Source organism: Anopheles darlingi, chromosome 2 (genome assembly GCF_943734745.1).
Source record: "Anopheles darlingi chromosome 2, idAnoDarlMG_H_01, whole genome shotgun sequence".
NCBI lineage: Eukaryota > Metazoa > Arthropoda > Insecta > Diptera > Culicidae > Anopheles > Anopheles darlingi.
The window spans coordinates 54,763,105-54,790,604 of NC_064874.1; the positions used below are offsets into that span (position 1 = coordinate 54,763,105).

Sequence of the window (27,500 nt, forward strand, 5' to 3'; positions counted from 1 at the left end):
AATATGCAAAATATACGTCTACTTGGTTGAAAACATTGGTTTCGCTTTGCGCGATGCGGTTGTTCCCCTTGGCTCAAGGGATTATTATAGTCTTTTGTCAACACCACCAGAGGGAAATAATTACATGTCTTACAAATGGTTTTTCATTTAACCCATATGTTGCGCAATTTAAATGACGATTTATGTACTGGTTAGTTTGCTATTGAACTCCATGAACCCTTCCAATTGTTCTTATAGCCTAGGGACTCGTAGCACAGCTTATTATTTTGTATTATTTTGTATCATGTATCGTAACTCTAATCTGTTACAATAATCTAAAATGTTGTGTTGACGAATATTAAATAGTTTATTGTAGCTCTGCAAACATGTTGTGCTTCGTTCAATAATGATAAAACCGTTTGTTGTAATGTTTATATCACGTTTGAATTTTAATTCGGTGACATGCTGTGTGATCATTACGAGGAAAAAGTACGAATGGCATCGTACTTTTTAAACAGAGAGCCGTCAATTGAGAAACAGAATGCTATGGGGCATATCAAAAGATTGCTAACATCTCCCAAACGGTTTCATGCAACTAGGCTGCGATAAAGGAAGAGTCCATCAGAAACTTATTGGCACACAGTTTCTTTCTTTTTGATTTTCGCTTTACCGTTCACCTGTGTACACGGACGTGCCGAAGAAATGGAAACTACGAGCATATGGTACGAAGAAGGCGCTACTCCGCGCTCCGCGAACAATCTGCAATGTGGAAAAAGTTGTTGAACCGACACCGCTCTTATCGGTGGCCAAAGTAAACCCAACGGAACTTGTAAGAACAACTTCGATAGTATGAGAAACAGTTCTGGAAATGGCTCCAAGTTAGAACTTTTTTCTTTTTTGCCCACACCCAACTGGTAGCAAAACAGTTTAACTCCCCAACGTCTTATTATTTTGTATCAAGTAAAAGTCAAGTTTGTACCCGAAAAGGGCTTTTTATGTTGATTGTTGTGTGTGAAAAGTTAGTGTAGTGTTGCTATTTTGTGTGTTGTGTTATTCACCATTTTACTCCAACGATTGGAAATCTATTGTAAATGAGATTTTTGGATTTAAAACGGATTGTTGTAATTGTTGCATCTTTAATACTTTGTGTCGTGAAACTACATAATCTGTTGCAATAAATGCGTTCATTATACTTTATCATACTTTTTTGGGATCTAATAATTACTTGAAATCGCATGATCAGCAATTTCGCGAGTTTTTTGTATAAGGGATGTCACGTGATGGTTTTATGCTGTGATCCAGCTTATCAAGCTAAACACCATTTACCGTCATTTAGCATCAATGATCCTTTGAATGCAAAACGGGTGGTATAGTATTCCTTCCGTTACTATGAGCTGACAGTAAATGAGACGCTGCCCATATGTTCCTTAATTCTATAGAGGGAAACGAACACAAAACGAGAAAAAAGTTCACCAAATGATGTTAAAAAGAAGAAAAGGACGACATTCAAATCTACGACACACAGTGCTTGCTATCCACTGAGAAGATATCATTTACAGTGTATTCACAGAACGTCTGGTCGTGTTGCGACTAACATTGCTAATAAGACGTCTTTGGGTAGAAGAAGGTAATAGAAGACTGCCAGATTTCCGCCTAATACGCCAAGTCATTGCTCTCGGCTCATAGCGTAATTGAGCGTCAAGCTTCATTAATCAAAGGCGAAAAACCGCGCCAACACGAAATGACAACAGATGAGTAAAAGAACGGAGCAACGAATTCGTGAATGAATGAATGATTCGTACTGTGAGCATGACTGAGAATTCGTGGGCCTCCTGCGGATGCTGTGGTAGCATGAACAAGCAAAGGTGCTGTGTTTTCATACTGCACCTAATATGCGGTTGGCTACACGACTCGCCAGGCATTATTGGCCTGGAACACACTGAATGGATGCAGGTGATGCGTGCCGTTTGGTGGTCGTGTTATCAATTAAATTCTTTTAATTTAAATTCCACATTCCACGACCGACAGCTATTTCCCAAAACCACAACATTGGAGCATAGGAACATTCCTGGAAATGTGCACTTTGGAAACTGAATCTCCAATCAAACTGATTTTCGCATCACTTTCTAAAACCCAACTGATAGAATCTCGGAGAAAAATAAAGAACATCGAATGTTTGCAACGACTTTTAACGTTTTGAAAACCTGTAGCAAATCGATGAGCTGAAACTTACAAAACAAATCCCAACGTCGATTTTTCTTATTTTACAAGATTTTTCAGTTTGGTTTCGATCGTAAATCGTTGGTCCGCCAAACTCATTCATCGCGCTTTTGAAAAAAGTTGCACGAAAAACCTCTCACCCAACTCATGTAATTGAATAGATGGAGAATCGCAGCTTTTTCAGGTCATCTCTACCTGAGTAATTTTAGGCTACCTTTGGTGATTTTATGTTGAACGAACATCGTTGACTTTGAAAACCCTATTTTTCAATGCTCCCTTGGTACGGCACGATTGAATGAAAAGATTTTGATCCGTTACAAACCTTAGACCTCAAGAATATACAAAAGTAGGAAAACTTTTCGTAACAATGAAATGACGCTATGGTCTTTGAACTATTTTGTTGGGTCACACACACCTGGAAAGTGAAGCTTACCAAACAATTTAACAAGGAAGGGATGACAAATGGATCTCGAAGGTGGTGAACAAGGTAAGATTTTTCATTACAACAGCCATCGATGTTTCATGAAGTCGTGCGTTCATGTTATGTCCTATGCCCTATGAATTCTATTACAGAGAACCATTGAAAAGGATTTATACGAGGATTTTTACGACAGCTATACAAGTTAACTAATGTATTAAGTAGAGTTACGAAAAAACATATTGCACAAGAAATAATTTCAATGAATGAAGGATTTGAAAAGACATCTTTTCAGGTCTATTTCTTTGATCTAACCGATATCGGTATTCGCAAAACAATCATTTCAAATATTCGAAAATCACATTCAGTGAGAAGAGTGGTTTTCCGGGCGTGGTGCCAACAAAGATTTCTTTTAGCTCCGCGTAGACTTTTGGTGGAAATATCTTCCGATAATCCTTCTTGAAGTGACAATGGCATCGGTGACAGTTCTAATCTCGTCAGATCCGCACAAATCGGGCATACCTGCATACTTGATCCCTGTTCAACAACATCAACAACATCTGATGCTGGAATCCATTTCTGCTTTCGGAGAAGGTTTCGGTAGAATGATATTCCACCGTGCAGCTTTCATTTTGCGATCAACTATTGAATCCCGCACGTTCTGAGTACGAGGCTAGTTGGGGCATGGCTTCATGGGCTCCCGCATCATCACAACAGAAAGACAAATGATTTATTGTGATTCTTGAGAAGCCCTGTAGTTCTCGCAGCAGATGTTTCTTCATTACCTTGTGCCACGTTCACCAGCTCTCGAGTCTTATTAGCCCTTCACAATACAAAGAACCAAACAGGTAGGTCTGTTCCTACGTTTATTCTGCACTTCAATGCTCTCGACTTACTACACTCGACATGATATGATACCGCTCACTGTATAGTTTCCACTGCAAACATTAACGGTAGCGTCGATAACGTCGCACGATTATCGCTCAAGGGATGGGTGACCGCCTGTGGTGAAAATGATGGTCCAAAAATCATAACCTACCGAGGGGTTTTCCTTTTTTTTTTCAAGCAGCTCACCACCAGAAGCCACTAGTGCTACCATTGAAGCGAGCAAAATTGATTCCCGAAAGCGATGCGTAGCTGTATACTGTGGGCGATACCACACCGAACCCTGCTGAACTGCAGCATGTTTGATCCGTGTTCGGATCGAAGTTCTTGAAGCAGCCGGCACTGCCGCTTTGTTTCAAGCGTTGAAGCATACGACGGCGGAAGTGGAAATAAAAATTTACCACGCCGTATTCTAGACACCACCGGGTCAACTACAGAAATATATTTTGTTCGTGACATCCGTTACGCTGGCACATGCTGCATTATACGTGAGCGCTTGTGTATCCGAACACATTTTCAACAAAACGATCGTTTGAAGGCCCCTTCTTCATATCCAGTACTGTATTCCATCGATCGGATTTCTGCCTCTTCAGTAAGTCGAGCATCAGTTGTTTGTCGAAGAAACGATTCCAAGACACGCACCGGTACGATTCAAAATCGGTGCTCAATTTTATCACTGCGACAATTTTGCACGCCCAATTCCCAGCCGACACGCACGATTGATGATGGTACAACGTAGAGGACAGATAGTAGCATAAACGAATATACGTTCATCTGGAATATTCAAGTAGCTAAATATTAAACAAACAATTTTATCCAAACGGGTTGTATGCGATACGTTTGGGTTAAACAGTTTAAAGATTTTATAATATAATAATATTATTCTAGAAAAAGAGAATAAGGTATTATTCTATCGATTCGGTTACAAATATTTTTTGGAAGATGTTTTTAACTTGAGCTGTGGATTACATTTGAGAACAATCTTCCTTCTGAAGATTACTTATCAAAGAACAAATCCGTCGTCCGCGAAAGGACTTATACAAACACAGCATGTCGAATTACAACAATCTAATCATGATAAATGTTAATCATCCACGAGCGCCCACTGAGCGACGTTCGACTACAGAAGGATGGTTGCCCGAAGCATTTACCAATGGGAGACCCTTCAAATTTAATTGCCAAGCAACCCATTTCCTGTACCCGGGAATTGGGTGAGCAATGCCTTTCGCGACATTTTGGGCACGCAAAACACGGGATTCAGCGGGGTAAAAGCAAACGTTTGCCGACACCCCTTGTAAGCATAGAAGATGCGTCATGTGCCCGGCTGGGAACCTCCTTCGGATCACATATTTTATATCATGACCCTCGAATTGCACTCCAAATCCACTGCTTCCAACCCCTCACTCAGGATAGAATTGTAACGAATCAAAACGGAACGTGTTGATACTTTTAGCGATAGCGGCGTAGGACCACCTTCTCGAATGGCAAAGGCTATGTGTGATTGCATTGCCACGGAGCAGCCTTGGTCGCGTGCAGTGGTCGTTATCGGGCGACGCACTTTTAATTTAGCAGAAAGACACTGCATTTCTGCGGCTCAATGGGATACAGTTTCCCCTAATGTCATTTAAATCAAGAAATTTTTACCAATGGTTACATCCAATGAAAACGGTTGCTTTCCAGTTAAAGCACTATTCAGTTAAACGTTTTTATTATTTAAACGCCATGAATTCTAGCCGTTTATTGTGGGGGTTTGTAATTTTGTAATAAAAATTTAGAAATGTGCATAAAACGTTGAATAAACAGCAACATTTAAAGCAAATTTCGGCCTTAACACATTTTCTAAACAATGCCGAATTTGAATTAGAAAGCGTACCTTCATACCTGTCAAAAATATTGCATGCTCGTCACGCAATACTCTCTGCTCGGGGCTGGAATTATACAAACATAAATATGCCAAGGACAAATCAATGCCATGAGAAATAGATAAGTCGGAAAATCAATATCATTCACTCCTACTTCCAATCAAGCCCTGTCACTTCGCGATCGGCACTTAATGGATAAACGAAGGTTACTGCTGCTAGCGGTTAATGATTATCTTCATTCCCACGGCTATGGTTTTAGCGATGGCACCTCATGCATCAACGGTGGAAGGGAGATATTGAATTTCTGTGTTAGACCAAAACTTTACCTCCCTACGGACATAAATCGGTAACATTTCTTTTTTCAGACGACTCGATTGACGCACGGCGCCTGATGCGATAGCGATATTGATTTATGTTTTAGCTTCTAATTTAAAATGCTTAGTATTGCAAAAGGGAACTGTTATCAACAACACAATAATATAATCTTTCTAACGGTACGGAACACATACGACGAATCAATCGAACTAAAATAAGCAAGTTCTCGTTTTTTCATCCTGTTTTTTTTTCAAAAATTTCATAAATTGTTCTGAGATGCATAAGGTAATAATATTTTCCTATGCTTGATCCAGTACACCCTGAAGGATGCGACGCATCGGTAAAAGTTCAATGTTACCGCGAGTGCAGTTTGACACACGATTGAATAGCATTTTCGCATAAAAAAGCAAATCTTTAAAAAATGACCTTTGCAAACGATGCAGGGCATGTTGCGTTCGTTATTGCATAAGCCTTTTCGTAATAGTGCAACCCTCATCGAACATGCGAACAATTTGCCTCAGGCCTTCCATTGCTGCTTGCATTACGTCATTATCTTTCAATTAGTAGCAACTGTTTTGTGTAAAATATAAAATAAAATCCCACAACCGTGGACATAAGAATTTCGGAGATGTAAGGCATCATTTGTTATGATAAATCGTATTCAAATTTATTCTTAAATTCTTAACCACTTTAACAAGCCTTAAGTTCTTTTGAGACAAATAAATGAATTCGCCAGAAATACATGTTAATTTGATACGACATGCGTTAACTATGACGTATGATAAAAACAATTTCATTAGCTTTTTAATGTAAATGTACATAGTTGATAAAGAACATTAACATAGCATAACATTCACATAGATTTTTTTTCCTAGACCCACACAATAATTTTAATATATTTTTCCAATGCGCATACGATTGCAGTTCTGATAAATGTTAAATCATATAATGTATTAATAAATAATGTGTATGGAATGATGAATGTTTCTAATGAGTTCTTGACTAATAAAAGAAATGCGTTTAATTGTTTAAAAATGTGAAAATTTTTATGAAGGATTCATGATCGCATATTTGAAACATTTTAAATGCTATCCTAGGTACGATATTTATATTGTATAATAGAGAGAATTAAAATTTGCTTTCGACCCGCTGGGTTTCGGTTGTATTGGAAAAATCGAGGAAGAGAATATACTACAATTTTCCTACGTTATCCGATCTCCGATTTACCATACAGTAATCTTTAGCTTATTTATAGCACCTCTGAAATGCTCACTTCAAACCAGAACAGCGAAAGGGTGGTTTGGTTTACAACAATTGGCATCTCTTGCTTTTGTCAATCGATGCATGGCTTAATTTAATTAGCTCTGCTACATCAAATGGGCGGCACGCATGTTCCTCGATTCAGCTAGAATACGATTTTGGGATGCAATTTCGCGTTTGTCTCCCTACATCAGTCAATTGAATGACATTGACTGATGGGAATGAAATGTGTTTTGTTTAATTTGCGGTACCAAGTCCAAGGGCATGCCTGATGCGTTTGTACACAAGGGTCTGGCATAAAATACCTACCATACCAAGAGTCACACGTAAGGCTATTACTAGGGATAAAACTAGAATCTATTTGCGTATAAAGATTCATTCAATTACATGAATGAAAATAATGTTTTTAAATAAACAACATGAAATCAATAGATGCATATTTTCAATCCAAACATTCGATAACCCTATTATTATCATCATTTAGCAAAAAAATCAAATGGTCTTTTTAACAGATTCAGCACCTTGTTGTGTAACGTTATCAAATTCATATTAAACCAATAGGCTAATATACTGAAAATGAAAATATAGTTTGGCTTTAAGAAGGAAGTACTGGAAACATACATTTTTCGTCCAGTAACTCCATCGAAGTACTCTGTTTCCAAAAGAAGAACATATTTAAAGACATTCTAATGCCGCAAGATAACGATTTCCATGTTCTGGCATTCGTGCTATAACAACTAATTGCGGTTCTTGCGCAAATTGCTAGTTATTTAATGAAATAAAATTAATTTAATTCTTTTGGCAACGGATACTGCCACAGCGAAGTAGAAATGGAGCTTAATTAAGTTTTGCTAGCCCTTTCGGCGTACGAAGCCCTGAGGATATTCGTTATAACAATTACTACGGGGGAATGTTTTGTGAAAGGCATTCGAAGTGTAAATGATCAGGAGAAAAACACACACAATCCACCAAAATGCTCGGGATCCTAAACATAGCATAACCACAAAGAAGCAACCAACTCTGCGCGATTTCCGCAATTTTTGCGATTCAATCTCGGTTGGAATGCCGTTGATCAGAGAAACCTTGACATAACTATGTAATATGAAAACCATTGGTAGATATAAGAACTTTGCTTTATTTCCTATGTTACAAACACGAAGAAGTATGAGCATTCTTCGTGTTCGTAACGTTGTATAAAGGAAAGTTCTTCTTATCTTCTCATATACATATTCATTTTTAAAGACAGGCTACACTGTAATAAAACTGTAACTGTAAACTGTTTTGTTTACTTGCCTTCATTTATTTCAATATTTGGCGCATAACTGAATCAGCTTTCTACAGAATGGAGAGGACCGATGTAAATTAGCAAATTTATATCACATTTGTACACCACTACTGTAACCCAAATTCTACGTCAGACCACATCGTATCTTTTCTTTGCTACATTTATGTTGTAAGATAGATAGCTTCGCTGACTAGTACTGTTCCAAGCATGCAGCTTATGTAGAGAGAATGCAATTCAGGATCAATACAAACTTTATTTCCATTTCGTATGTTTCAATTCCCATCCTTTGCAAAGCACTTCGAAAAGACATACATTGTGGAGGCAGTTAGTAATCACAGAATAATTTAGTTTTATTATTATCTCTTAATAATTGCCACTTGTCTGGGGCATATTGCCAAACCCAACGGTCCTTCAGGAATGCCCATTCGGCTGCTCTATCTCGTTGGCTCCATAGAGTAATTGAGATGCCTATCCCATTTCTTCCAAAGGAACTACATTGGTTTAATAAAACACCCAACAGCTAGACATAAGATTAAGAGTACAAGAAAGGGAACATTCGCAGAAAGCAGCCATATGAGTACGAGTTCAACTTTTTTGCTGCCTAAGCAATACATCCCTCCCATAATAGTACCCCAACGAGACATGTGGCGCCTTACCCATGCCGCTTTACCCATTCCGTTACATCGGCTTTGTCTTTGCCCAGCTTACTTTCACTTACGTATCAACATGATCAGGAAAAGATGTTTCTTGGCGATGTACTACTAGAGTTGGCTACCACGATTGACAAAGGCTCCCGTTTTTATTGTTCCTATCGAACTAGTGAATCAGATTTCGCTGAATCGCTCAGAAATATATGTCATTGGAACATATCAGAAGTATTTATTTTCTATCACATCAGATACCAGATCATTCAGAGAAAGAACATGGGGAAAAAATGTGATTGATATATTGCACTAGCTTGCAAAAGCTTTAAATTGCTAACAACTTTTAGCCATTGAGAAATTAAGTTCATTCAAGTATATATGTCGAAAAGCTTATTTTCTGATAGTGTTAACTATTTTGTTTTCGCAATCCACATCGCATCCATCCGCTGTTTTTGGTAATTGACATTGGCGCTGGGGAAAAACGACCAACGGGAATAACCTGTCATACGCACAAGTCTGAAATCAATAATGGTTCATTTCCTGTTAGGATATTGCTCCATTAAAGAATAATAACTCTGACGTTGGCACGCACCTAGGATGTTTCTGGGGTGCGAAAATTTGTTAACTAAGGGTGACAAATTATTTGATATGATGAAGGTTTGACTTCGTGGTGTAATAAAATAAATTGAAAATAAAACAGGATTCTATCATTTCTATTCATTTTCATGCAAGCATAACTCAATACAATTCCAATGATATTTTCAGCATGAAAACGTCATTTTCGAATATTACACGAGTGTTTGTTATCATAAACCACATTTGTTCTGTTGTATTACTTCAACAGCTTGCTTCCAAGATTGTTTACCAAGAAATTGTTCTTAAGGTACTGCTACAAATTTTCGTTAGCTCCTAAAGTTCATAAAGGTTGTAGTTTCGCTGATTAGCAATGCAAATGAAACTGTCAATTCTAATTTTACTTATCGTATTACTATGACAGCACAAATAATGCAAAAATCAAATGTTCGGCAAAAATGGGATGATGTTGAATGAAGCATTGAAAAGCATGACTGCAATCGTTTTGAAGAGATTTCTCTTTGCCTTATTTTAAATTGAACTAATTTAACTTGGTTACGCTTAAGCCGATCAGTGAGTAAGAAACGAAAAAAGAAAAGTGTTAATAGAAATCGGAGTCTTCCAATCGGCGAAGGAAGCGAGAAAACACTTTTACCCTCCCTTTCATTTCATTGTTCTGAATTGTTAACTTCCGAATTTTCCGCTTCTTTAAAATGCGGATGGATGTTTCCCTTTTCTACGGTGATATCCCAAACGCAAGGGATGCCTTTTTTGTGTGCTGGCCGTTTTGTTCAACTGACGAAGAGAAATGAGGGTATCAATAAATGTCCGAATAGAAATGTAACCAAGATTGGTCGAGACTTTGTGGCTGACTCAGTTGCAAATGAACAGATTTCGCATGTTAGTAGCATTTCGCTCAATGCCATGTACCGGTAGTGAATAGTCAATATCTTCAGCGCATAATATATTTGTTACTTAGCTAAAATCGAGTTCCTTTTGCAAGTTCAATATTTTTTATGTACTATTTATTGTCTGCAACATATTTATATTTATTTAAAATAGATTATAATACGGCATGAATTTAGCAACCGTTTTAGGAGCCAAAGACTGTCAGTTACTCCAACCGCCTGATATTACTTTGGCAACATATCTTCAAAATAAGACGTAAATGGCATCCTTGACAAACAAATAAAATGACTAAAACTGTTTTTTTCGAAAATATTAGTAGAATTGAGTTTAGAAGAGTGCATAGTTCCCTTAAGTCGGGGCAGATAGTTAAAACATGCTCTTGCCATGCCATCATATTAAAGCCACATAACAAAGGTAGTACCGTTAAATTGTATCATAAACCAGGAAGCATTAAAACCCTGTCTTTCTTTTTCGATTTGTAAGTAAGAACTGTCATTATCGATCAAACGTGGATTATAAAATTTATTGTTGGGTGCTAGAACGATATGAGACGAGACGAACCCCTTGATTGCACCATTTAATTCGTCTTTCCTGTTTTGCGACAAATAATGTCAACTAACATCCTCCATAAACACCTTCATAATATTGCCAAGGATAAAGGTTCTGTCATTTTCATTACTGCTTTATACTACTTTCTGAAATGTTCTGCCATGTGAGTCAGGCAAATTATTAGTAGAGACAGTATAAAACATGTTTAATTATCGCTAATAGTTGAAATGGGTGAACACATGAAATGAGTAAGTTTCTGCACAATGATTGAGAATGTTTTACTTCTGGAAATAGTAGTAGAACATGTTTTCAAACTAAAATGCTAATGGAAACAGTTCACGATGAACAAGAACATGTGCTCTTCTCTCCTTATCTGGATATTTTTCACTGTTCCTAGGTTAGTTTAAATGAGCCATTACTCAAAATAATATTATGCGTCATTTTACAAAAGAAGAAAACCAGATGTCTTTGATGGAAGCATAGGGCCGGTTCGTAAAGACTAAATTCTCGTTACGAAAAAACGCTCGATCTATTTTAAAATAGACGAATATAGTCCTATAAATGTTTCAAGAAAATTATTTATTAAGCTCAAAACTCCACAGTAGTTTTTCACTGGACCCCGAATTTCATTCATGCGCAATAGCAATCCCGTGAAAAGCTTTGCAAACGACACTTTTACAAATGAATTTTCACAATGTTGTCCAAATAAATAAAGAACTTATTCATGTGAACTGTCCCAATCCAAATCAAATGTCTTCAAATATCATCTTTCTTTTCATATTGTTTGGCATTCAGTTGTTTTCGACACTAATGCCTAAGAATGATATTTGCAAGTGTCACGTTTTGTAAGGCGCCATTGTTATTTCCGAATGGCAAATTAAAAGGAAAATCCTCCAAGCCGCTCGCGTAATAAGGCACAATATTGCCACAACACAGATCCACCGCGGTGCATGACATCCATTATACCATTTTCCTGATTATGGCTGTTTACCTCATTAATCAAAACACAAATTTGTGTCTGCCAGGGATGTAGGATATTCAATGAAAAGAGATTTAAAGGTGAGATTCAGACAAAGATGTTGGAAAAGAGCTTGAAAAAATAAATGTTACATCTTTTGGTAAATTCAGAACATCTTAAAATTCGTGCCGAGAATTAATCTAATTTACCTTTATGCTACAATCAATACAAGGAGCTCCGTTGGGTATTTGAGTTGAAATCATGTATAGCGTTTTATGAGGTTAACCTTTTGTTTACGTTTCTTTTCTTTAGAATTATCCCTAAAAAATAGCAGCGTTTCATAATTTGCAGTTTTTGTTTATTCACAAACCTAATTTTTCCATTTATCGATGATTATACTTTTATTTCCATCCGAAGAATGATTTCACCAGTTCGACAATAAGATCTACGTCAATATCATGATCACGCAACTTTTGAATTAGCGATTGTACTTCAGCAGAGTTCTACGAGCACAAAATATAATAATAATTGAGTTTTGCATAATGTTGTTGCACTTGATAAAAAATTGCTTACCTCATACAAATCTTCCACTTGTTTGTAGTCAAAATTTTGCAGCCTTTCAAACAAAGCCTTGAATTCGGAACTGCTCACTAGCTTTTCTTCAAACAACGCCTCCAAATCAGCGAGCGGCAATAATTCCAGCAGCTCATCAAGCAAACCTTTTAATCCTCCGGTGGTAGCTAAAACCGGTGGTTGTATAGGATATCGGATAAATTAACCAACGTTTTTTAACGGATAAATTAACCAACGTTTCTATCTGGCAATAATATTTACTCACCGAGTTTTCCCTTGGGTTTCAATGGCTTCAATCCCAAAAACTCTGCCACAGTGTTTAAAGCATCATATGCGGGTATTCCAGCCTCCTCCAAATAGTTCAACAGATCACGAACTTCAGCCACGGCGAAGAATTGGTCCCATACGGCTGAGAATTCCTCATCCTGCAAATATGCTATCGCGGCCTGCACTTCTTTGTCAAGAATGTAACGGAACGCTAGTTTCTTTAAATCTTCTAGTGGAAGAATTGCGACAAAGTCATCCAAATCATCTTGCAATGAGAGCTGGGTTGGTGCACAAGATACCGACACTACTAAACAGGCAACGAAAAGGACTGCAACCTTCATTCTTAGTTTTGATTGAACGGCTTTTGATTTTAAACTCTTCTTTACTCTTTTCCGTATAACCATCTCAGGCGAACATCGATAGCTTATATACCGATTTTGTCGTTCTGTTCTCAAGTAGCAACCCTTATCAATGAAAAAATTGTCAAGCATGCGGTCAAAACCGCTCCCCTCATCACACTTTATATTATCTTATCTCAATACTTGAAGCAATACTTGAAAAGAACGCGGTAGTAACAGCTTGTATTAAGGATTTTCTTATCGGACTTGACATCATAGCATTCCGATCATATAATAGAATTCCGTTTTCAATAGGGTAAAGTATATCATAATTGAGATTATAGTTACAATGCTTATTTAAGTAGTATAATACCTGCTAGTCTAAAACTCTTTTCGCGGGCACTTGAAGCTCTATTGTCTCAATAGGCACACCAGTGATACCTGGGAAGTAATTGCATTACAATATCCATGTTTAATTTCGCTTTATTTTAAAACTCTTTATTCTCGAAGTTCTCGTCATTTTGTATATTTTGAAACACATTCTTGCCAAATGATTCAATGAAAATCTACAGTATACAAGAATAGTCCCCTCAGTAGCGTTTCCTGCAAGCATTTGATTGCAAAAACCTTTAAAATGTTTTTAATTTCGGACTTTTTACTGTATCATCATTTTACAACTGCATTTTCTGTATTAAGCTATGAACAACAGTTAACAACCAGTATAACAATTTGCTCGTGAATATGCGTCACTTGGCCTATGGGTGTAAGATTGATATCGCAAATGCATGGTGTGTGAATCTTTGATCTTCCTTGCTACTTAGAGTTACAAAGGTGCTCCTCTCTCATAAGAGTTAATCGTTTCCAAACCAATGAATAGGTGAAGTTGGTCATTGCTTTCAAGATAAGCATTGAGCAGAATTTACATTAAGGGATAGCGAAATATTTACCTAGCCAGTTTTTTGTTTCTACTAATGGATTTCGAGCCAGCAGATGACTTGGTTCTATGGTCTCTCTGGAGTGTGTTCTTGACGTTTGGCGAAGTTTATTACTTGTGGGTGTTTTTTAAAATGTTTTCTTCAGTTTCGTATCCACTGAATTATGTATCTACTCTTTCTGAAGCGTATATTGCACGGCCGTGCGTTTGCAGTGAATAAAAGAATAATGATATGGGTACGAATGCAACAATATAAATGAATTGAGTCATGCTAGGATATAAGGATCCATCCATTCGTCAAACCATTGACTAAAACATCTAGTCTAATAATTCTATAATTTTAAACATACATTTTTTGCATATCTAAGAACGGTCGAGCCGTGTGTTTTATAATTAATTGTTAATAAATTTAATTAAATAGGCATTTTTACATTTATTTACATTTTTAAATTGAAGCATTGAATATTATGGAACAAAAAAAATGGCTTTTGCGTTATATTCATTGAAAAGAGATGTATCATTAGATCACTTATAATTATCATGAAAATTGAATCGTCTTTTCGTTTTCCCGAATACAATTTCAGTTTATCAGTTCTAATCTGCAGCGATGCAGTATTCATTCCGGGTTTCACAAAGTTATAGAAAAATGACATTATTATTATTATTCTTTTCTGACTCCATGACTGCTTTGTTGGGCAGATGTCAACAGCAGATTCCTAATCCGTAACTTACTCTTCGTCGTCCGAGTGTCTGCTACATTGAAAACTCCCACCCTCAACTATTTTTTAACTGTAACAATTTTAGTCCTTTGAACCGCCTATTTGGAATAAGAACATTTTGCCAGTGCCAGTGTACCATCACTTCCATCTGCCGGTGTGGCTAACCAACCATCTTAGAAATGGTGAACACAAATAAATGAAACTGACAGCTGCAGTGATAAAGGAATATTTATGACAATTGTAAAAACTTTCTTCTATAACGTTAATTCTGTTCGTTTGCCTAAATCTTTGCAAAAAACTTGGCTTATCCTGAATGTCAAAACCATTCGTATTGATTTTTCTGGTATTGATACACGTAGATTTCTTATAAATTTTATACGATTATTATAAACTTCCGGAGAAATTTAAGCATTATACTTACCATTTGCATAATATATTTGTCGAATTTGTTTGTTTGTTCTTTTGTCGCAAAATATATTGATGTTTGCAGCATTACTGTTTTACCTTTAGTCTGTGAAGCATGTTCTCGAATCCATTTCAGCATTATTATACACCAATGCATATTGCCATTGAATTCGCCGATGGGATTTGAATTTCTTTTGGTTCGCCGAAATTCGCTAGAAAATGAAATTTGCAAATCAACAAAGCCCTTGTTATCACGTATACGTTCACTCAATTTAACCAGCAAATGACTTAGAATTGATTGAACGTTTACCATGCAGTTCTTAAAAAATGCCTCAAAACTTATTTAGTATATTCAACGGCGTTCTGCCGTCATGCCTTGACACATCTCATAGTAACAAAAGCAAATGAAAATCCTTGAGTTTGTTTAGAATGTGGTCTACAACCTTTTATTTTACAACAGCTTGCGACACGCTGAACAACTCGCTTTTATTTTCTTTCTAGTCCGGTCAAACTTTATAGGGTTTTAATTTTTTAAGATCTGTCCAATTCGATTGTGCACTTTTGTGAATAACCACGAATAATATTATTTTAAAAATCGCATTTCCCAAAAACTAGCTCGAGTTACGGTTCGTGACCCACCATAAAATAGTTACTGTGCCCATGATAAAAAAATCATTCTATTTGTAAGCTTGATTTCATCCGGGAAGTAAATATTGTCACGTTTTTTTCAGGTTTTCCATTCATTTTACCACAATTACTGAAGCGAAATTATTCATTTATCTGCTCAACATACCTCAAGTAACAAGTATTGGCCATTGCTTGTTGTTGTGGGCAAATAAGTTGGTACACGTTTAACCAAGAGGGAGATGGCAAGAAAACTCCAAAGCCAAATACAGTCATGCTGACACACCAACTAGTAGCATAAACCGTTGGTAGATGGTACCAACTGAAAAAGAAGCAAGCTTCAACAAAAAGCCAAACTGAGCGGGTTTGCAAAAGGAAAACACTCTAGGAAACAACAACACGTCGCTGAATTGCGATCAACAAAACTTTGTGAGTGTGACACCCTCATAAACACTTCAGCTATGGCATTATTGAAAAGGGAAGGAAGCATTATTTTCCTGCTGGCGACCGCTAGCATTTTCCTCCGATAAACAGTTAGTTTTGGCTAACTCTGACGAACACACCTGCGAATGTCAACCAAATATGGGTGACATGGAGGAAAATGTTTGCCATAATTTGCTTTGTTTTATTCGGATTGTAACGTCACCAGAAGAAAAGCACGTGGGCCAGTCGACATGCACAAGATGAGATACACGCTACAATTTATTACAATCTGACTGCTAAGTTATTCGCGTTTGCTCTATTGCATGAATATTGCATGTATGGCGGTTAGTACAGGTCGTTCAAGCATTTAAAATATCCTGCTTACTTCCATTCATTCAATGGCTGATGCCGTGAGCGAGAAGAAAAATAAGCAGACATTAACAAGGCCATTCGAGGTTAACAAGGCAAGTCGTCAATTTAAAAAAAACAATTTTTATGCAAACCCATTGATTAAACACAATAGATTGATGCATTGCAAGAAGTATAACAAAATTCTTAGTTGGTGATTTTTTTCTCACTCATTAGTGAAAAACGACGGGTATTCTAGTATTATCTATTATTATGTTTGTTTATTATGTCTCGATCAATTGATAAAAGTGTATCAAGAAACATTGGTATCCTTAAAACCCCCGATTTTATTATCATACTACAAGCTCAAAATTATAAAAAAAGTGTTAAACTCAGGCATTCACTAGTGTTTCTTCCCGTATTTTTGTGTGTTAACAGTTTCTGTAAATTTCTCATCTATTTCTTTTTCCTTTTATCATACACGAAACAGGTGATAGGGCTGAAGCATTTCTATTAGAGATTTTAGCTTTTTTCTATTCCAGCAACGACAATAATGTGACAAATTACTTTTCTTATAGAGCACACAATGAATCGAGAACTTCCTTCGCGATTACAGGCTTCCCAACAAATTGACGACCACAATTTATCAACATCCTACACATTCATTTGCTAAAGTATAGCTTGACTGAAACTGCCACAGATTGACAAAATAGTAGGGGCTACTCAATTCGCGGTTCATCTTGGGTTCACAAAGACCGCCACATTTGCCGTTATGGGAAGCGTAGTGAATGATTGCGAGCCACACCCATGTCAAACTTCTAGGCTATTGTTATTTTGCATTTTACTTACGGAGAATATCGTTTTTCATTTCAAATGATTTTCCATTTGCATCGAGTAGAAATCTGATCAGCTATAGGCAGGGTGTTATTGATTGTGGTGGACATTTGATGGTTATTGTGCCTTTTGCTTAATCATCTGAAGCACGTGTCTGGAGAAACACTCCTGATGTAAGAATAAATTTTAATTATTTTTAGTTCTTTACAATAATCTTTATATTTTCATAAATCTTTCTATTTTTTATAATGAAATTATTGTTAGAAACAAATCAAGGGGCTTTGAAATACTTTCCAAGTACTTCAACGAATACGAGCAACAGGATCAGAAAGATCAGAAGAAAAATACATTAAGCACAATCTGGAAATATTTGATTTTCATGTTACTAGCCAGTTACATTCGATTCCATAAAGCCAGTGACATGGCTCGATAAATGTATTGCGTAAAACCAATGCCGAAATAGGGACAAATCTGACGTCGTCTTTGTTAGTAAATCTGTTGTTCTGGAAAAATACATCAAAATACTGCGCCAATGGCCAGCTTGTTACTGTTGCAGATTTTTTCTGTTGGAGTAAAGAGCATACGCTTTTTTCTTTGAATAACTTAATATTTTGAAATTATTTCGATTTTTTACCCAATACAGGCAACACTCAACCATAAATGTCAAAAATCCCAAACATAACCCTGTTCCCAAAAGTTCCCAGACAGGAACAAGATCTTCTGGCAAGACGATCATATCGTTAAACGTTTGCTCGCGCTGTTGATAGATCCGGTTTGGAAACCATCCTTTTTTCGCAAACTGATAGATACCAACCTCTACCATTCTACTCATCATAAGCTGATATGCTTTAGTGGCTGGACTCATATAACTAAAGACGATGAACTTATGTCTATGAAACAAAGGTGGTTGTATTATTATCAAATCATTTTGCCGTCCCAATTGGTGGTTCAAGAAGTACCCCGTATCACAATTCGTTATCGTTGCGTTTTGCTCTACGACCGAAACATACAGCATGTCCTGCTCTTGTACTAGCTTTCGTAATTCTGCTTGTAATTCTCCTTCCATACCTTTTATTGCGAATATCGGATGCTTTTGAGCAACAACCTCTTCTACAGTCTGAGGATTTTTCACAAATGGATCCGCCGACATAAGTGACAGTAGTATTGCCTGGTAGGTTTCTGTGAGCAAAAATATCAAAACACATACTGAACAGACAATTAATCGGTTGTCTGTCGTTAAGACGTGCTCGGCGACTCCTCCGCCAAAGAAGCATTTTAAAATAAGATTACGCTGTAAACGTTTGGGGAAAGCAGCACATAACACCTGTACCCCCAAAATGATTAAGGCGATCACCATCCAGATATGCCATTGGAACGGGGAAAGCAGCAATTGAATGTGCATTCGTTCATAACTACGCGGAAAAATAATACAAAAGTAAGTGAAGTCATTCCAGTACAATCTTTTGACATAATTAATGCTTAGTATCAAAGGATTCAACAGTACATCGATCTCTCCGTTTATCATCTTAGTAATCAGATTGCCTAGGTCCTGCTCTTTGTGAAAGCGGTACAAAGCCTTTTGCTTCTTTAGTATTGTAAGAAAATTTTCAACTTCCATTGCACTTATCTCTTTCGCATTAATCATTGATTGTGTATGCAATGGTATGTGAGCTACGTTGTAAATGAAATTTTCCATATTTTTTATCTCATCGCCAAAAAGATGATTTACTGCGTCACTATTGTTTTTGGCGGTTATCCAATGCTTCATAAATGCTCCATAAACGTACACTTTGAGTTCAAGCAAATGGCTTGGGTCGAACAAGGCCTGTACCACTTTTAACACTCCGATTGCTTTCAATTCTAATGCGTGCTTCTTAACAACAGCATCATTGAAATTGTAAAAAAGTTGGATGAATACAGCGTTTTGAAAGTTGTTTGAAAATGCCTTACTATGATCCCAACGACACTGTGAAGAAGAAGAACTTTAATTAAATCATTGAAAAGGAGGATGCATTTTCCGTTGCATACAATTTACCTCCGATTTTTTCAAACACATTTGCAGAATAATTGAAGGTTTACGTAAGGGGTCAACGCGCAGCGGTGACTTCAAGGATCGTATTTGCACCTGTTTGACACTTTGTATAGTAACGAATTTTTTCTTTTGTTGAAACAGAAATATAACTTCGTCAAACGGATTCTTCGAATTACTAATCCACAAAATGTCGTTTGTTTGCACTGATTCTTGTGAAACCCGCTCGTACACACGCTGCACCAAATCGACAGCTTGTGTAGTGTAGCTGTGCATCATTGCCTTGCTAGAGGCAATTAAAATTATAACCATCCATACATGTGCGAATGTTTCCATTCTACACACCGTGTTGGACTGACTCATTTTTTGTATCAGGTATCTTTTATATGAAAATACAAGCACACCTGTTGAGATCCCAATGTCTCATTTCTTTTTTCGTTCTTTATACAGAACGAGTAGTTGTTCATCTACATAGATTTGTAACATATTATTAATGAATAGAGAGGTGTTATTAAAGGCATATTAAATTGAATGGAATAAGCGTTTGATTCAACATCTAAAACAAAAACATTTCTACCCATTTTGAGCAACACATCAACAACTCCTCTTTGAGATAAGTTAACCTTAAGAATAACTATATAAATGTGTTATTCTTTTAGTTTTTATATTAGAAAATTTACCTATAATAAAAGTTCACACATAAAAGAGCATAATGCATATCGAACATATCGTTAAGCGAAGAAAATCTGAAAATGTGAACATTGCCGAAAAACCCTTAATGCAAGAGTCTTTTAATAGTTGATAATTCAATGCAATTTAAAGTTTTGGTCTGTCCATAAATATTACAAATTAAATGTTCATCAATATTTCAAACACATTTATCATCGCCTTAATACAAAACAGCTCATGTAAAGATAATGATACAACTGTTAATAAGAGTGATAATAGATAATTTCGATTGATACGAAAGACAGATTCACTGCAAACAAAAAGCTATCCTGATGGATTCGATGATATGACCAAAAGGAATTGTCAAACACTAAACAATCAGGCATACATTGGCCAATCAAACAAAACCTGAAGAAGCTCTACCCGGTAACCTAGAAAAAGGGCAGCATGCTAAACCTGAACTAAATTGAGTTTAATTTCGAAAACAAACAGATTCGTTTAATTTCGACAGAACCATGCCACTGGACAAACATAGCACGTTGCGTGTTTTCCTGTGCGATTCTAACTTCCCGAAACGTGCAAAACGACGACACGATGAGCCATATCAGGCGTTTGGTGCTGTCGGTTTAGCTTTTCGCCGACGGACAGACACGTTTGCGATAGTGGAAATGAACAGCCTCGAAGATTGAACAGTACCTCAGCGCGTGAGCAAACATTCTCTTATTTATTCCAAAATCGAATCAAATGGTTTGGGAATTTGCAGACTGTTCGGACAAACCTTTAAGATCACCACGAACAGCAATTACGGTCTGCCTGCACGGCATTTCTAAATCGATTAGTATGCACCGACAAAGCATAGGTTCACCTGTGCATGCGGTATTTTGACCCAGTCAAATATGGCACTTTTTGTCACGGTTTAGTTGAAGAACGTACAAATATTGTGTTTCGAGATCTTTGGCTTTTTTTTGTATAAATTATGGAAAACGATTGCCTTTCATAATATTGAGGATATGGTTTTTTTTTATTTGAAAGTAATCGGCAATTTGTTAGAGAAGCTTCATTACAATTCGACCTGAAATCGATTTATTTGAAGTAACTTTTCATCATATTATCCTTGGGGTCGATTTCAGCACTTTTGTTATGGCGGTCATAACCTTCTGTATATGGTTTCTAATTATTTCATTTTTATTCAAATCGATAGATTTAAAATATCGAACATGCCTTACATGTATATGAAACGATTTAATTTCCACTTAAACTGTATACATATCCTACACATGTCTTTTCCACCCCAGAAAAGCTCTTATCGTCTCCTCCCAGTGGTCAATATCTACGCCAAAGCTGCGTAATACCTGTACGAACGAACGTAATTCTTTGGAACACTGAAACAAGGTTGTAATATGGACATTGTAGTTAATCGAGATGATGTAGTCTTTGTTAAATCTCACCAAGTAGAAATGCTGAATCTGCAAGTAGTCCAATTTTCGTAGATTAATCATAAACTGAAGAAAAGCCGAGCTATTCTCCATTTTTTCTTCATACAGCATTTTCCAATGTTCGATAGGTAAAATTCTAGTTAATTCCTCGATAAACCCTTTGACACCACCTCGCGCCAATGCTTCAAACGGTGCAAAAATAATCAGTAGTGCTTAATTGGATAATTCTTTACAAAACCTACCTTTACCACTGCTATGCTGTTCTGCAGGCTGTACATTGGTCTGGCCTAGGAAATCGGCCAAAGCATTTAAGAAATCGTAGACTGGTACATTAGCTCTTACAAGGGAATGTAGAAAATCTTGAATTGCAGGCAATTCAAAAAAACCCTGCCACACTAACGAAAACTCTTCCCCTTGTAAATAATGCAAAAATTCTTGAAAATCTCTATCCTTAGCATAATACTGATTGGTAACTTTTAACAATTGATCCAAAGGTAATACATCAACAAAATCGTGAAAATCTTCCAGCAAGGAACTTTCTGTTGTAGGCACTCCCTCTACTGATAATAAAACCACCAGGGCTACAGACACAAGTAGTAGCATGGCAAAGAACGTGATCAGACACAACTCAGCACTTGGTACGGAATGACAGGAGTTTAGATTTGTCTCCACTTAAATATTGAAGAAACTTTGTCCCCCGTTAAGCGGTCCGTTGGGAAATCGTTCATCTAAGCTGTCTAATGAAGTGAAGCAATACTGAATGTCGAGCAAGGTAGGCAAAGTTTCGTAACAGTGAAAACAAAACGCATCCTAAGACACGGGACACAAAGCTCCAATTCAACATGCTTGAAATGCACACACGAAATTAGTTGACAGAATGAAGCGTACTGTTATAGGATTGCCTTATGGACCACAGACTTATGGTGTTATTTTTACTCTTTTCAACTATTATTCTACATTAATAATTCTAAGACAGCTATTTCATTCAATCTGTTATAAGACTCCTTCCGTTATAAAGCCAGTAAGTGAACGACTGCTTTAAAAATGCCTTTATGATTTCCAGTCATTATTTAATTCAATGTCAATGGAATGTCGGCTCAGTTTCCATTAAGGACGAAGATACCCCTGTCCACCCATTGCTATTGTATACCTATATTCAAGAGCTAAATATCATCGAAATTCGTCATTTAAACGCGGACACAGCTCAGATTACGCTTCTGATGCCCAGGATTCTACTGCAAAATCTTATCACACTTTGCTGTGAGTAGATGATCTTGAAAACCCTTATTTTTAAGATTTTTCGCTTATCCTGGGAAAACATATCATTCCATGAGCAACAGTGCTAGCAAAACTAGTTTAAATCAGCATAAATTCGATTCACGTTAACCTACGGATTTTTCACTACAGGCCATCTCTATGATAATGAGGGGCTTGATTTCAATTTTCCATTCTCGCATTTATGCGAGCGATTCCAGCGATGTGGAGAGCGACAAACAGAACAACAACATTCCATTTTGCATGCACCTCTATTCAACAGCAAACACATTCACAATGAGTAGACTTTTTACGAAGTATTCTTTACAACAGACTCTGGTCTGGTCTGGCAAAGAGCCATTTATAACCATAATCAGCAGGGTGCTCTGAGATAAGAGACTGCGAGTCAAGAAGCAATTTAGATCAACAGCTTCTGGCTACCTTGCCGAACACCTTAAGCCCCAAAAGGTTAATCGTATTCTTTGATATTTCAATTTAATTTTCCATTGTCGTGTATTATCATGTAGCAGCAATCCTATAAATTCAGAAAATGTCTCGGACCTATTTATTGCATCGATTTTTCGGCAATAAAGCTCTCAACTCGCATTCGATGACAGGCAAGTACTGTTCCTATTTTTTCGATTGGCACACTTATCGATGAAGAAAGATTTCTGTTATTTTTGGAACGTGTTCCTTTCTTTTCTGTAAACAGTCCCGATGAACGGTAACTTTGCCTCGTTTACGTAAACTGCCAGAAAGAAAACCGAAGCATGATAACAAAACGCTTTCAGCGTCATTCTATTTAATTGTTCAATTTGCTAAGAAAAACACAGGTGTACGCGATTTTGTTTATATTTCAATAACAAGTTTATGCGATTTTGTGTATATGCCGATAGTGCAAGATTTTCGTTTGCTTGCCTTGAATTATAACTTTTTAGCAGGTTTATGTATATGTTCAACTTGAGTATTGTTAAATAAAAACAATAAATTCCAATTATTTTATTTCATATACATAACATACATGTTATACATATATATATCAATGGGCTATAAATATATATCATATGTTTGATTCATAGTTTGTCATGGCATAAATTAGAATGATAACAGTTTTTTAGAATAATAACAGTTAAAATAAATGAGAATCTTAATAACAGCGCAGTATTGTACCCATTTGGAATTGGCAAATCAATCAATTGATTTTCGTAAGATGTGAAAGAGTTCAAATCGGCCACTCCCAACTTCTAACGATATAATATCTTAAACGAATATTTCTAAAACAAGACTAACGAATTATTATTGCGTCATAACTTGTTTGTTTGATTCATCAGCGCTTAAACGGTACAAAAGATCAATCTGTTTATTAATTTGTTGCTTTATCAGGATTAAAGAAAATGAGAAGCAGTTAATGTAACTTAAAGTAAAAAGCAATTGAATGACGCCACACATTTTTTTTTTTTCGCACTAACTATGCATTTGATTGAAATACTTCTTTGCCAAAACATTTACATAAGTAATTAGAAGCTCACCGTCGAAACTGAACCCAAATCCCACGAGTAACCCTTACCTTACACAAATCTAGGATCACTTGCTAAATGCAATTACAGCTGTGGCCCTTTTGTGTGTGTATTTCCGCATGCCAGAAGCTGCCGATAACAGTGGATAGACTCTTTTGCAAGGCTAAGAGCGCATAATAATTCCGCCCTTCTCAGCGCTTAATCCTTCTTTGTCTATCGTAATTAATTTATTATCTTTGAGTCCACCTTTATGAGTAGCAGCAATGCAAAATCGGATTGGTGTCTGGGTCAGCTCAAGAGGGGCCAGTATTCAATCCCAAACGTTGGAATATATGATCCTTCACGGAGTGCATCTTCATGCAGCGTTTCGGCAAAGACCAAATATGACTTCATATCCGTGTGGTTTCATTTAATGCCGAACTAGGAATGGATGTAGTTGAATGATCCGGCTGAATGATGAGCAAAAAGAATGATGAACTACGTATTATATACTCGTTCGTCTATGGTAACAGAAGTTTGACAAGTGACCCACGAACGTTGCTTTTGTCACACAAAATGATAAATGGCACGCTTCAATTTCCACCTAATCAAGCATCAATCAGCCGAGAACAAATCCGCTTACCGTTCCAATAAAAACTTCAGTCACTTTGACAGAAAACAGCACTCACAAGCCACGTGTGGCTATTCGACTTGCAGACGTAAGTGAGTTGTAGCCAGTTTTTCATACTGGCTCTTCAATTTTCCTACACCCAGTTTTGATACCGTTTCTTTAAATTTGGTGGCGCACAGAATCAATACATAATTTCAAAAATCAATTCATGCGTTATAGGAAACTGTTGAAAGAAGTTTAATTATGATGATTTAAAACTGGACACTCAAAAATCTTTTTTCTTTCTATGATTCTACCACAAAGTAACTTAATTAAGCGCTTCCAAAAACGTGCTAAAACCGCTTCATGACAGAAACAAAATACGTATCATGCCATCGTTATAGTGCTTTTCGTCAGGTAGATTCCTCTCTACAGTTGCGGGTGTTCTTCAATTATATCCTTGCGTTCTTTCTAAGTTTGTCTTCCACTTCTTCTACCAATAAGACCGGAAAGCACTTACCATAATTAAACGAGTGTTGATTAAATACCCGGCAACTGGAAAACAACAAACAAAAGTAACAGCTGGAGTGATCCAATCGAAAAAGGAAGTGCCCCGGGAAGAATTCTCCTTTGATCCTATATCTGCTACCTTCAAAAATCGATAGTCTTTTGAACCAATTCCTTTTTTGTGTTTTTTGTTCAGAGGTTTCTTGGAATAATAAGTCATTGAGCTTTAGTAGATGGTTTGGCAAATCTAATGCAGCGATATCATTATCTATTTAATAAATGGCGCGGCTACAAAATATCTATTTCATCAATTCAATTATGGAAGATGGTCGTAATTTTCCTTCTTTTTAAAAACCTTATCTTACATGATACTGTATGTTCATAATTATAAGATAAATAAAAGAATATTCCTCCGTCTTCTCCTCAAACATCTGAAATATAATATAATATTAGTTTTTTATTAATGTACTATATAACTAAAATCTATAACAACCGTCCCTGTTTGTCTTTCATTACATTTATTGCAACAAAAAAAACAGTTACTATGTATAAAACACGTTACTCAATTTCAAATGGATAGCAGCTATATAACAAAAACGCATGAGAGTAGCTAAATGTCTAATTTATTCAGCTAAGTTGCCTGAGCTACCAACGTATCCATAAAATATCACAGTTGTCTCGCTAAACGACATAAAAGCATCTTACTGAAACTTTATCTAAAAGCTTGGCAGATAGAACAGTTTACAAAATTTGTGGATTGAGCGGATGACAGACTCGACAAGGGTGTTGGAGACAGGCCGACATGTTCCCTAATTGCGGTTCATAAGAATGTTTTACCTCGATTTTATTTTTAAAAGTTTCGCTTACGCGATGCAGAAGAATTTTGATGAATAAACGACAGCAATTTAAAATTAAACTTCTAACGCATTACCTCGAGAACTCTTCTAAACTTTTTTCAAAAGGTGATGGATTAAAGCTACGTTACTGTATTACACTCTTATTCTACAATGTATTTTATTACGGACTTTAATACAAAAAGGTTTTCTTTTCGGGATAACTGTTTGCCCAACATATCAATTTTATCCTTTTTCTACAAAAATATATAATCACTTTTGCGCAATAATTGTATCTCCAATCACAGCATTGCAGTTTTTGTTGTTTGAAGACATGCACAATGTACGATACAGAGGGCACTTAATAGAGATATCAACTGGTGCCAAGTGCTCATAACAATAAAGAGCAAATGACTTGAAGTTCCACGAGATACCTAAAGAACCAGTGTTGTTTCTATAAAACAGTTGCTGAGAGAAGATAAAAAACATCAGCCGAACGATTCTTTTGCATCCTCCTATTCTGCTTTTATTTCATTGCGAATCATCTTGTTCTACTGAGCATTACAAGAAGGTACTTAGTAGATGTCGTGGTATCCGAAATTACAACGAAGCTTAATCTATTCAACATTAGTGTTCGACATTTGCTTGCCTCAACGGTAAGGCTGTTAAAACTTTCTGTCCAAACAGAGCCTAAAGTTGAAACAAAAAGTATCATGTATATCTAAATCGGACCAAGCTGACGAGTAAAACTTAAGTAAAACTAAAACTTTGGCAACAACTGTCTAATTTAAATCCTCAGTCACCTTCGCCATAGAAATATGCTATTTCATTATGTCGAAAACAGCGGGACAGAAGGAGTATGAGAAAATATACCTAATAACTACACGCCTATTCATCATGTTTCAGGTAATGTTACAACAAGGTAACGTAAACAACAGAAATAAAAACTTGTTTAGATAAAGTATAGCCACTCAGTCTAACCGGAATCATCACTCTCAGATTTGCTAGAAACAACCAACCATTTTCCGATCTGATTGGATTTCACACCATATGCACGCGACGCGTAGGTAGATTGACGGTGAAAATTGGCGTTGCACTACACCCACTAAGAGGGCAAAAACTACACATCATCGTAATCGGTAATTGCCAATCAACTGTTCTACAGAAAACGGATGTAAGAGCATGATTGGAAATGAAGTGAATGCACCCTGTAAACGTCCAATTGGAACGGCACGTCCGTGTTAGGATCCACTTTTTGTTTTTTTAATAACTGCCAATAAATAGACACGATGCTACTAGACAATTAGTGTTGGCAAAACAAGTCTGGGAAAAAATTATATCTGA

General features: G+C 36.6%; 1 protein-coding gene across 1 annotated transcript; it reads right to left on the minus strand.

The window, feature by feature from the left end:
- Nucleotides 1-11,271: 11,271 nt before the first annotated feature.
- Nucleotides 11,272-23,884, minus strand: LOC125959329 (protein G12-like). The gene is made up of 7 exons (XM_049692148.1): nucleotides 23,881-23,884; nucleotides 21,699-21,743; nucleotides 21,469-21,638; nucleotides 21,322-21,402; nucleotides 12,696-13,215; nucleotides 12,431-12,597; nucleotides 11,272-12,360 (listed from the first exon to the last, which is right to left on the minus strand). Exons 1-7 carry the CDS (start codon nucleotides 23,882-23,884, stop codon nucleotides 12,259-12,261), a joined length of 1,089 nt encoding a protein of 362 aa, XP_049548105.1. The 3' UTR covers nucleotides 11,272-12,258.
- Between the last annotated feature and the right edge of the window lie 3,616 nt (nucleotides 23,885-27,500).

What these genes read in the sequence shown, in the direction of transcription:
- LOC125959329 (XM_049692148.1), bottom strand. An exon ending in AGATTCAGCATTTCTACTTG is followed by an intron (nt 21,403 to 21,468) that starts GTGAGATTTAAC and finishes ACCTTGTTTCAG; the next exon opens with TGTTCCAAAGAATTACGTTC. An exon ending in ACTGGGAGGAGACGATAAGA is followed by an intron (nt 13,216 to 21,321) that starts GCTTTTCTGGGG and finishes GATAATATAAAG; the next exon opens with TGTGATGAGGGGAGCGGTTT.